At 42.1% G+C, this 13,172-nt stretch overlaps 1 protein-coding gene across 2 annotated transcripts in view; it reads left to right on the plus strand.

The window, feature by feature from the left end:
- Nucleotides 1-12,556, plus strand: part of CSNK2B (casein kinase 2 beta) — a 35,004-nt gene extending 22,448 nt beyond the window's left edge. For both annotated transcript variants that reach the window (XM_077459858.1, XM_077459776.1), the window contains exons 5-7: nt 8,317-8,392; nt 9,628-9,817; nt 12,286-12,556. In XM_077459858.1, the coding sequence (XP_077315984.1) occupies nt 8,317-8,392; nt 9,628-9,817; nt 12,286-12,376 (357 nt within the window). In that variant the 3' untranslated portion in view covers nt 12,377-12,556. The remainder of the gene's footprint in view (nt 1-8,316; nt 8,393-9,627; nt 9,818-12,285) is intronic.
- Nucleotides 12,557-13,172: the final 616 nt, after the last annotated feature.

Genomic DNA, 13,172 nt, shown 5'->3' on the forward strand with positions numbered 1-13,172 from the left:
GAAGGAAGAGATTATAGAACACAAAGGGCATAGGTGGGATAAATCCGCCATACCCTTAAATATAAGAACATTTCCCTTCTAGCCAGAGGGGAAATCCTGACTAGGAGAGGTGATAAGTCCGCTTCTCTGAGGGCAGGAGGAGGCGCAAGGAGATTCTGGGTAGTTTGCATCCTTGTATCCAGAGTCATTTAGCAGGTAATTTTGAAAGCTGTTGAGGTGGGTCGGGAGAAGTGGTTTTCTGCCAGAGTGGAGGGGAGGCTCAATAATGTTGAATGAAGAGTCAGTCCAGAAGAGGAGCTGAAGTGTATAAGGTAGGAAAGGACTGCTTCAGGGTGGAAGGCCTTCTTTGGCCTTTTTGGTTTTGGATTGTTGCCAAATGGAGGTGAGTGGACTAGCTGGGGGTGGTTGCTTAGAGAAGCTGGCAGAGGAAGTTTGCATTGGGGAAGGAGGATCCTTGGAAATTATGCCCAATTTCTGTAGGAAGTTTTCGCCTTCGGGAAAGGTGGAGAATCTGAATGGCTTGTTGAGTTCAAATTTCAAGCTTAAGGGAAAGAGCCACCAATATTTAATGTTCTTCTGGATCAGCGCGGTTCGTAATGGTTTAAGTGCCCTTCTTCTCTGAACTGTGGAGGGGGAGACAGTGAAAATCTGGATTGGGACAGTGAAAATCTGGATTGGGTTCCCCATAAGCTGTAGTTGTGCGGTGGAGCGGGCCCTTTTCATTATTTCCTCTTTTGACTGCGTAAAAGTATGACTTGACCAGAACGTCTCGAGGGAGGCCTTCTGATCTGGGGGGGACCCAGAGCTCTGTGTGCTTGATCAAGTTCCAGCCTATGAGAGGGAATATTTGGAATAAGATGCTTGATGAGGGAGTCGACTGCTTCAGGTATATCAGTGATAGATTAGCAATGTCCAGCTGGTTGTGTAGGTCTTGGATGCAATCAGTATTTTGGTTGGATCGGGCAATTGTGGCGTCCATTTTGGTCTCCATGCGAGAGCCCATGGATTGGAGGTCAAGTTTTATGTCTATGATTTTGGCCGCTGTCTGGGGCAATCCTTTGTCTAGCATCTCTGCAAATTTAGTGAAAATGAATAAGTCCTGTGGCTGCGAGAGGATTTGGCCTGTGTTGTGCCAGTGCTCATTAGGCTTTGGAGAGGCTGCAGCCATAGGGGACATTAAAAGATCATCCAGGGTTTGGCCAATAAGGGACTCTGTGGATGCTGGAGATGCTGTGCCCCGGAGTGGAGTGAGGGTTGCGTCCACCTGCCTCTGCCTGTTGCAGGTCCCGCCAGAGAGAATTAACAGGGATTCCAGCGTTTGCTTCCTCATAGCGTCTGTGCTGCCGCCATCTTGGGATTCTCGTCAGGTGCCGCAAGTCCGATTTGGCCTTCCCAGCTGACATGGGATGACCCCCCTGGTATCCCCACCTTCTGTTTTTTTGTGCTCGGAGGAATCATGGGATGCCGCTGGCAAAAACTGTACCTGACCTTTAGTGGCCTGCTGTAGCACAGTTGTATTGTAAAAATGAATGGCACCCCATCATGGCGACACAATAGGGGGAGTTGCTTCTTGCTGGTTTCTGTGGTCAAATCAGTGGAAAATCACTTCTGATCATGTTTGTCCTCTCCCTTGTTGGCCAAGACTGGGTGACTATTGCAAGACAGGAGCTCCTATGGCCCACTGTCTAACTTGCCTGTACTGGATATGTGTTTCCTCATACCGCACAGCTAGAACACCCACTGTCTGGGTTTTCTGTGCTGTGAGATGCCTTTATTTTCTTCTATGTTAAAAAAACAAAAAAAAAAAAAAAAAAAAACTCCATTGTATGATTTTCCATAATGCAGATACCAGTGTACAAAAAACTCCTCCAGTCCCAAAAAAAATTTGTTGTGGTGTGGGTTTTTTTTTATTTATTTTTTAGCACAGCAGTCTTTGGTTCAAAAATTGTAACCGCCTTTGGAAAGGTTGCTAATATTCATCTGATTATCCCAACCAGCAATTTGGATGATTTGTTGTCGGAGCCAGTCCTGCTTTAAAGTGATTCTAAACACACACTGTTTAATTTACATTTGTCCCTTCTATTTCTGTGGATGATTTACACTGTAATTATCTTTTGGCAAGAAGAACCGGCAATGCAGGTTGATTTTTTCCCTTGTGTTGTGGATTGTAGGCTACCTGACAGGAAGACCACAGTATGTGCATTTGCAAGACAGTGCGTCACGGTGATCAGCAATATTGGGGTTCCACAGGGGACAGTTCTCTCTCCCTTCCTTCCTTTTCTTTTTGCTGTCTATACCACTAATTTCAGCTACCAGACAGTGCAGTGTCTTGCCATCTTCAGAAATTTTCTGATGACTGCGGTAGTGGGTTGTATCAGGGATGGGGAAGAGACTGAGTATAGGACTGTGGTGGAGAACTTTGTCACATGGTGTGAGGTTCATCATCTGTATCTAAATGTGGCAAAGACAATGGAGCTGGTTGTAGATTTCAGAAAGAGGAAGCCACCAGTGACCCCAATCTCTATCCATGGATGTGGAGGTAGTAGAGAGTTACAAGTATCTGGGGGTGCATATAGATAATATGCTGGACTGGAACAAGAACACGGAGGTGCTCTATAGGAAGGGCCAGAGCTGTCTTTACTTTTTGAGGAGACTGCCAGACGATGCTGAAGGTGTTTTTAAGTCTGTGGTGGCCAGAGCTCTCCTGTATGCAGAGGCGTGCTGGGGAAGCAGGCTTAGGGTGTCCGACACCAACAGACTCAACAAACTGATTCGCAAAGGCCAGTGATGTTGGATTGGAATTTGGAGTCTTTTACAACAGTGTTGAAGAGGAGAACGTTTAAGATAAGTTCTATCTTAGACAACTCCTCCCACCCATTGCACAATACGCCAGTCAGTCTGCGATTGTTACACCCACAATGCAACACGGGAAATCATTTTTTGCCTGTGGCGATCAAAATATATCATTCTTTTCTGTGAGGGCTGGAGGGGAAGATTTAATTCTGCTTCTTTATGATCAGGATTTTGTATTGGTTTTTATAGTACAGGTCCTTCTCAAAAAATTAGCATATTGTGATAAAATTCATTATTTTCTGTAATGTACTGATAAACATTAGACTTTCATATATTTTAGATTCATTACACACAACTGAAGTAGTTCAAGCCTTTTCTTGTTTTAATATTGATGATTTTGGCATACAGCTCCTGAAAAAAATCCTATCTCAAAAAATTAGCATATTTCATCCGACCAATAAAAGAAAAGTGTTTTTAATACAAAAAAAGTCAACCTTCAAATAATTATGTTCAGTTATGCACTCAATACTTAGTCGGGAATCCTTTTGCAGAAATGACTGCTTCAATGCGGCGTGGCATGGAGGCAACCAGCCTGTGGCACTGCTGAGGTGTTATGGAGGCCCAGGATGCTTCGATAGCGGCCTTAAGCTCATCCAGAGTGTTGGGTCTTGCGTCTCTCAACTTTCTCTTCCCAATATCCCACAGATTCTCTATGGGGTTCAGGTCAGGAGAGTTGGCAGGCCAATTGAGCACAGTAATACCATGGTCAGTAAACCATTTACCAGTGGTTTTGGCACTGTGAGCAGGTGCCAGGTCGTGCTGAAAAATGAAATCTTCATCTCCATAAAGCTTTTCAGTACATAAATGTTTATCAGTACATTACAGAAAATAATGAACTTTATCACAATATGCTAATTTTTTGAGAATGACCTGTATGTTTGTATTGTTTGGTTACCTGGGGTAGTGTGAGTGAAAGTGGTTTATTATTTGTATTTGGTAGTTTGCCTGTTATTTTAATTAGAGGTCGACCGATATGGGTTTTTCTCTGGCCGTTGCTGATATTTAGAAATCGCGGCGGCCGATTATATGATGCCGTGTTTTTTTTTTTTTTTTTTTTCCTTCATCTCATAAAATCCAACAGTTATACACCTTTCACACTGAGGCATTTTTTCAGGTGCTTTTGGACTAAAAATAGTGGCTGTAAACTGCCTGCAAAACGTCTCACCTGCAGTCTGTGCGAAAGCCCGAGATACACTGGCAGGGCGTTAAAAAAAAAAAAAACTCCTGTAAGCAGCATCTTTGGAGCACACTGCTCCTCCACCACTCCTGCCCATTGAAATTAATGGGCACCACTGCCTAAGCGGCGCTTCATGGGCGCATTTAACCCCTTCCTTGGCCTCTAGCTGGGTTATAAGTGCCCCGCTAGCAGCCAAATGGCACCGCTAAAACTAGCAGCGTTTTACCGTCAACGCCTGCCCGCTCCAGTGTGAAAGCAGCCTTAAGTAATAAGTGATACAGAAAATTTCTTACATTTTAACATTTATTAAACAAAACAGACCTCCAATCAGTTCACTTGTATGTATAATTTAGATTTAAAAAAAAAAAACTATATATTAAATACACAAAAACAGCTAATCAAAACTTTTGGATGGAAAACAAAAAGGACTAACTTTACTGTTTTTTATTTTTTTTTTTATTTTTATTTAATCTATTAGTGTATTTTTTTCCAAAAAAATTGCGTTTGAAAGACTGCTGTGCAAATACCGTGTGACATAAAATATTGAAACAACTATTTTATTCCCTAGGGTCTCTGCTAAAAAAAAAATATATATATATATATATATATATATATATATATATATATATATATATAATTTTGTTCCAAGTGATTTTCTAGCAGAAAATACAGGATTTTTACTTGTAAGCAACAAGTGTCAGAAAAGATTTAGTCTTTAAATGGTTAAACTGAGAACTCCTACACACAAGTTCAGTTCATTGAAGAAACTGTATCTCTTTGGTCTTTTCTTGGCAGACTGCCCAGAGAAGGAGACAAGTCACTCCAGACTTCAGGCAACTTGCATTGACTTCTGTAATAGAAGTCTTTTACAAGTTGCATCGGCCTTTTTTATCAACACACTCGGAAAACCCCAAATATCTATATCGGTGGACCTTTAATTTTAGTGTGTTATTTATTCTATGTTGTATTTTAATTGTATGGATGTTTTCTGTGGTGTAGTCTTTATTATTTGGTGTTAATGACTGTAAGTGGTAATTTTGTTGTGTTTTTTAAGTGTGTCTGTGTTGTAACAATTTCCCAAGTGTTCTGTATTATTTTTATTAAAAATATATAAGTACCTTTTTCCTAATCAATCTACAGCTGTCCCATGACCCAGCTCTTTCCCAGTCTGGTGGTAGGGGGATCTTCTGGTCCTCTGCTGCTGGTCACATGTTTAAAAGAGAAGTATGTTAGTCCCCCCCCCCCCCCCAACTTTGTAACTAGGTGGATGAAGCATCGGTCCAGTGCTGCATCTGTCCCCCACCGCCGCTACACTAAGAACAGATCGATCGAACTCTGCCGATGGCTTCGTTCTCACAGCTCCCTGAGCAGAGAGCTGGCGACTGTCAATTAGCAGCTCTCTGCTGTGTTTGTATGGCTGAATTTGCATTGCACAGACCTTGCATGTGATCAGCAATGCAGTATGAATCGCATGCACACAAGTGTGAACCCAGCCTTGAGGTCAGAAGAAAGGATGGCAAGTCGGCATCCACCACCGACCATTGTTTACATCTGTGACACACTCAGGACAAGGAATAGCCTATAAACACCTCTTCATTTTATTTCTTCTATTTGTGTGGTTATTGAAGCTGTCGGTCCTCATGAATGAAATTACAACAGGGTTGTGTTGTCTGTTGTCAGAGAACCTGTTCTTATCCATATCAGTGCTAGCCTGTAATTACTGTTCAAACCCTGTTTGACCATTACTTGTTCAAGCAACACTGTTCCCAAATAAATTCTATTTTTATCATTGCTTGAGACAGAGCTTTCTTTTGGTGGAATATAAAGAAGTAAAGCCTTTGTTTTTTTTTTCCCCCTACTGGTAAGCCTATAATAAGGCTTACCTGTAGGTATTGGCAATATCTCCTAAACGTGGACTGTTTAGGAGATATTTACTATACACACCTATGTGATCTGTGCATGCGCTCTGAAGAAAGGGCCACTGATGACATTTTTTAAGGACCCTGTGCTGTGGCCGGTGGCTCCCACTCGCATACATCCTCTCGGAGCCATTGAACCCAGAAGAAACTCTAGGGAAAGTCTCAGCAGTGTTCTAAGTTATTTATTTCATAATGAGCTAGTATGTGATGCATGCTAGCTCATTATGCCGTTTGTCTTGCAGGTTTTTTTTGGGGGGGGGGGGGGGGGGGGTTATAATATTTAATATCCACTGTTTATTATTTACTATATAAGAAAAAGTCAGAAAATTTGGGGAAAAAAATGCTTCAAAATATGTGTTAAATGTACAGGTGCTTCACAGAGGGGATGCGGGGGTTAATGGACAGGTCACATACAGTGGGTGTATAGGTATGAAAGGGTTAATGTACAAATGCACAGGTTAGGGGAGGTGAAGAGACATATGCAGGTTAGTACAATGACAGCATGGAACTTAGACTTATAGGATAGGAGTGTAAAGGTAAAAAACAATCCTGTAACCCTGAATAGATGTCGCTGCTGATCTATTCATTATTAGTTTCTCCTTTATTCATTTTAAGAAGGGGTAGGCTTACCAATGTAAAAATATTTACATGAGTTTACATCTTGTGATTGGTCAGTAGAGCGATCACATGGTACAGAGCCGAGGAACAGTTCAGTTATTAACAGGTACAGCTACCACACGATGATGATTTCTGCACTGCTGTTAATAAACTGTACTGCAGAAATGAGTATCTACAACTATGCAATTGTTTAAAGATGTACAGCAGTACATATGTGATTAAAGATCCTGACCATTTCAGGCTTATTATTTGTGTAAAGTGCTGATGTGCCTTTTCTGCAGTAACTGGAGCTCTGGGTTTCTAAAGATAATGGTCAACTCTGCCAAAACAAGCTAATGTCATGTGACCAGTACTCCAGTGTCCCATGAATGGCATCTTAAAGGAGAAGCAGGGTGGACAAAAATCGATTTAAAAAACAAAACAAAAAAAATTATTTATATTTTAAATCCGATTTTTTTTTTTTTTTTTTTTTTTCCTCAAATTTTATTTTAATTAAATGCTTTTTAAGTAACATTCTATCTAAAGATAGTTTTCTATTTAAGATGCGTTAATAATGCGTTATTGTTTTAATAAAATGAAATAATTTGAGTCGTTCTCCAACTATGTGTGATTCACATATTAACCTAAAATCGCCGTTTTACTAACCTGACATCTTTTTCTAAATCGGAAACCTTCATTTTGTTTGCAAATATTAAAGATACTAACTACCAGCAAGAATAAGTCCTTACATTTAAAGAGCACCTGTCATTTCAGATCCATCAGGGCATCCACTCCCCCCTGCTGCCGCCACATCCCTTACCTCGTTGTGTCACTACCACATCACCAGCCGCCCCATTAAAGTAAATGGGACTGTCGGGGAGTCAACAGTGAGTCAGAGGAGGAGACGGAGACGACCGCTGCTCTTCAAAAATTATGATCTAAATCAAGTTGATTTAAATTGATCCTTTTTTTACTAGTGATTTAAATTAATCCAACCTGAGAAGTACAGCTAAAACTTGTTTGGCTGTACTTCTGTGGATCACAGGAGTGCAGTTCTGCACTCCTGTGACCCGTTTTCATCAGACAGCAGGCTGAAGTCCACTGTCTGACTTCACAGAGCCAATCCAGATGGCAACACTGGAGTCGTGATCCACCCACACGCCTGGCCCAGCACCTGGTTCAGCCTCTTGGTGAGCTGCTGAGAGCCTGAGTGGGACAGAGCAGAGAGCGGAGACTGACAGCTCTCTTCTTGGGAAGCTTGAGAACTGAATGATCGGCAGTGTTAGATTGCTCAGTTCTCAGTGTTTTCTGCTGTCGGGACCGATCCTGCATCCACCTAGGTAAGTATAAATCTGCAAAAACCCCATACTTCACTTTAAAGAAAATTGAGGGCCTGGTTACTGTGGCAAAGGTAATTCCTATAATGCTTTTTTGCATGCTAAAGTCTGAATTTGGGGAATATGTGCCCTGACTTATTCCTGGTGATGTGAAAACACCTGGACGTTGGTGGGTCTTCCATTGACTGTCAGCAGGACCGAAGTCCCCACTGGAAGTTTTCCCATCCTCTCTTCTTCCGATAGAAACTGATGATGGAGTTTGTTGGGTCCTGGTGATAATTGTTAGCTGTACAGAAGTTAGGGGTGAATTTCCACAGTGGAGACTCGGACAGAAGCTTTTGCACTTAATCCAAAAATTTTATAAATGGCCAGAGATTGGAATTCCACTTTAAGGGCTGTTTTGTCTTACATGTTTTGTATTCTGTTCCTGCAGTTGGAGAAGTATCAGCAGGGAGACTTTGGCTATTGTCCCCGTGTTTACTGTGAGAACCAGCCCATGCTGCCAATCGGTGAGTGCTCCTCTTCTCCAGTTCTGCTTCCCGTTCTCAAATGTTCACCTCTTTTCTGCGCAGGTTGTATATAAAGGTGAACCTCTGCCCTCAATGTTGTCACTTACATGTCAATAGTAAATTAATATTCAATAACAGTGAAGCACTCCTTCATAAAACAAATAATCAAATGTTGCATATACACAACAATACACATAAATTATGTAATCAACATATATCATGTGCAGTAAATAAATAAAAAACATGAAAACAGTCCCATATATCATCCAGTTTGGTTGCAAGTGTCCATAAAAAAAGAGCCACCACAGTTCATGTGTCTCTAATAAAGCGAAAACTTCCACCATAGACTGCCATCAAAGAATATCACCCACATGCCCAATTGGATTTCTTCTAAGGTGGCCACCTCAACCCTTTAAACCTGAACACATATTAATTACACAGGTTCTGTGGCTAATTAATGTGGTAATTAAACTCTGTGCCTTATTTGCATTAAATAAGCCGCAGAACCTGTGTATTTCATGTGTTTATAGTTTCTCCTCGCATGATGCGGTGGACCCCTTTAAAATAAGGTGGTCAGAAGCACTTTTGATCACATAGATCAGCAGCACATAAGTCACGTCTCTATATGTCGCAGCTCTTGCACAACAAAAGATCAGAGATATACGCAAAGACGATCCAATAGTGAAGCATTGCCAGTGAATTTTTAATAAATAAAAATAAAAGGGAGTAACACTCAAATACGCAGACACATAGAAGTGCCTTCATACAGCATGTATATACAGAGTGTAGCTCTGTCAGTTCAACAAGATGGCACCTGGCCCCTCTCAGCATGATGTCATCACACAGATCCCGCCTAAGGTAATTTTCTTTTATGAAGGAGCGCTTCACTGTTATTAGTTACACATTTATTAAGACTAGTATGGTGATTGCTGTTTTGACATTTTTTGTATTCCATTTATTTTTTTATGGGAGTGTTGTAGAATGGGGTTTTTTTTCTACTAAAAAGTAGATTAATATTGCTGATCTGAGTGGCTTTTCTAGTTTTAGAGCATTTTATGCTGATATAGGTGGATTCTCCGAAAGCTCTTGATAATGTTTGTGTGTAATTCATGTAATATCTATTTACAGCTTTATTTAGGTAATTTTATACAGTATGTAGTGGTAGTGTTTAGTTTGAAAACGTGATTATAGATGAACTCCCAATAAGCACCCTCTGCTCACTTCTTGTACCTCAGGTCTTTCCGACATTCCCGGTGAAGCTATGGTAAAGCTGTATTGCCCCAAATGTATGGACGTTTACACCCCAAAGTCCTCCCGCCATCATCACACAGATGGAGCATATTTTGGCACTGGATTCCCCCATATGCTGTTTATGGTTCACCCAGAGTATCGACCCAAGAGACCTGCCAATCAGTTTGTTCCTAGGTAAGTTGTTGATTGCCATGAGAAGTGTGAGGAATGTGCTAGATCTTGTGTAGCGGTGTGGGAGAGAACAAAATTCAAATGAAACTTCCCTGTGTAGATTGTATTAGTGAAACTGCAAAGATGCATACAGTATGGCTGGTCATCATCACTCTAGAATGGAATGACTGGTTTATAAATGGAGAGCTGCAAGACTTTTAGGCTTTCTGTTCTTAAAAGCTCATTTATTATTAATTGCAAAGTAATAACTCACTGTAATTTCCTGAGTACAGCTTAGTGCAGTATGTGCAAGGACATTTCAGGCTGACATAGGCAAAAGCTTCCTTTTTGTGACATTCTAAACCTGTATGCTCAGTAAAACACGGCATACATTTCGGCAGCATTGGAAAATGATTTAGCATTTCTACATTGCATGCTTTGGTAAAGTGACTATTGCTTCCCAAAGAAAAGCCAAAAAGTAATACTGCAATAGACCATGAATATGTGCCTCTCTGGTGGGTGGCTAGTCTGAAGTTTGCTGTACCCTAGGAACCTCAGCAGTCGGCAGGGGATGCAGGTATTCAACATTCCCAGGACTTATTGTATTTGGACTTTTGTTGCAGGGGCGATTCTTTTAAAATATTATTTTTTATATATATTTTTTTTTATTGGGGTGAAATCGGGTTGCTTCAAACACATTTATTTCATACCTAAGGCATTTGTGCCACAGTATGGTATGGCTTTTCAATTCTGTGAGATGTTGGCACGCAGGCACGACCGTTTTCAATGCATGATGAACACTTTTAAGTACCGTATATACTCGAGTATAGGCCGACCCGAATATAAGCCGAGGCCCCCAATTTACCCCCAAAAAACTGGAAAACTTATTGACTCGTGTATAAGCCGAGGGTGAGACATGGCTGTCCATCCCTGTGTGTCCGTCCATCCCTGTGTGTGTGTCCGTCCATCCATCCCTGTGTGTGTGTCCATCCATCCATCCATCCCTGTGTGTGTGTCCGTCCATCCATCCCTGTGTGTGTATCCATCCATCCATCCATCCCTGTGTGTGTGTGTGTGTGTGTGTGTATTCATCCATCCATCCATCCCTGTGTGTGTGTGTGTGTGTGTGTGTGTGTATCCATCCATCCATCCATCCCTGTGTGTGTGTGTATCCATCCATCCATCCATCCCTGTGTGTGTGTGTGTGTGTGTGTGTGTGTGTGTCCGTGCAGCCTTGTGTGTGTGTCCAGCCTACCTGTGTCCCGAGCCTCCTCCGTCCCGTGCCGTGCCTCCTCCGTCCCGTGCCGTGCCTCCTCCGTCCCGTGCCGTGCCTCCTCCGTCCCGTGCCGTGCCTCCTCCGTCCCGTGCCGATGGATCGCCGCTCTTCTCGGCGGCCATTCTACAATTCAAAATTCCGCCTCCGCCTGTGATAGGCGGAACACTCAATTTCCCAGCAGCCTGTGTTCCGCCTATCACGGACATCCTCTCATACTCGTCCGTAGTATGAGAATGAGCGGATGTCCGTGATAGGCGGAACACTGACTGCTGGGAAATTCAGTGTTCCGCCTATCACAGGCGGAGAAGGAGGCGCGGCTTTTGAATTTTAATGTCCGCCGTCTGTCTGCTCGATACGCTGATCGAGCAGTCAGACAGCGGTGACTCGAGTATAAGCCGAGGGGGCACTTTCAGCCTCAAAAAAGAGGCTGAAAATCTCGGCTTATACTCGAGTATATACGGTACTCGCTTAAGAATCATGTTTTATGGGTCCAATTTTTCCATTGCGGCACTGATAATCGGGGCACTGATGGGGCGGCAGCACTGATTATCTGTGGACTGATGGGGCGGCAGCACTGATTATCTGTGGACTGATGGGGCGGCAGCACTGATTATTGGGGGACTGATGATCCGTGCCCTAATCATCTGTGAAAACTATGTACTGACAGGCTTGATGATTATTGGCTCTCCTTTCCTCTCAGACGCAGCGTGGGAGCAAAGAGCTGTCGAAAACTGTCCAATCTGTTTACATGTGATCAGCTATGATTTGACACAGCTGCTCACATGGTAAAGGGCAGTTGTGATTGTCCCTATACCCTGATCTGTGATCAATTTTGTCCCAAGGACACAGCGGTAACAGAGTGCGCCGATACGTGCCACAGGAGGTGTGGGAGGACGTCTGTGGACAGCTGCGCTATAGCTTTTTTGGCTATAGCGTAGTTAGTATGTGGTTAAATTCATTTTGGGTAGTGTTGCGTGACACAGTAATTGTCAGTCAAGGCATCACAGCTATGAAAAATGGCCTGGAAAGGCAGGGGGGGTGTGACAGGCTGATACTCTGGTGTTTTCATCAATGCTGTTACATTGAACTATTGGTGGTGGTGGGGTTTACAATACTCAAGAATGGTGTAAAGACAAAAAACCTAAAGTGAATGATTGTAGTCACTCATATACAGGCTCTTCTGTTTGTATAACATTTTTTTTATGCCTTCTTTTAGGTTATATGGCTTCAAAATCCACCCTATGGCATACCAGCTTCAGCTTCAGGCAGCCAGTAACTTCAAAAGTCCTGTGAAGACCATGCGTTGAGGCACAATAATACGGTTTCAAGATGAGGCTTGGTGTAACCCCCTAAGTCTCATCGTAGTGCACCAGTCAAGGAGCTACGTCTTTTTCAGTGTATGGTTTCCCACCCCTGTTTTGATTTTAGTCCTGTTAAAAGTGTTCATATTACCCAAAGATGTGGGGAATAAAGTTCTATAGGATGGACCTTTTTGTTGTCTTTTGTGTGTCAGATGGATGTCATACATCTGGTAAGGCTGATGTCCCAATAGGCTGACTTTTTCAGCACTTTACCTAATAAAACAAACACTGCTTTGCCTGCTCTCTGCTGAACTACATCAGCTCACCTGACTATGACCAGGGATTTCTTTTGCTAAGTATCGGAAGAATGCAGTACATTCCACAAACACTGTTCTTTAACCACTTAAGCCCCGGACCATCTGGCTGCCCAAAGACCAGAGCACTTTTTGTGATTCGGCAATGCGTCGCTTTAACTGACAATTGTGCGGTTGTGTGACCTGGCTCCCAAACAAAATTGACGTCCTTTTTTCCCCACAATAGAGCTTTTTTTTGGTGGTATTTGATCACCTCTGCGGTTTTTTATTTTTTGCAATATAAACAAATAGCAACAATTTTGGAAAAAAAAAATTTTTTTTGCTATAATTTCCCCCAAAAATATATAAAAAAACATTTTTTTCCTAGTTTAGGTCAATACGTATTCTACATATATTTGGTAAAAAAAATCGCACTAAGTGTTTTAGTTTGCGCAAAATTATAGCATCTACAAAATAGGGGATAGTTTTATGGCATTTTTATACATTTT

This window comes from Lithobates pipiens, unplaced genomic scaffold (genome assembly GCF_037356315.1).
Source record: "Lithobates pipiens isolate NorthernLeopardFrog02 unplaced genomic scaffold, aLitPip1_a1.2 Scaffold_1, whole genome shotgun sequence".
In the NCBI taxonomy this organism is placed as follows: Eukaryota; Metazoa; Chordata; class Amphibia; order Anura; family Ranidae; genus Lithobates; species Lithobates pipiens.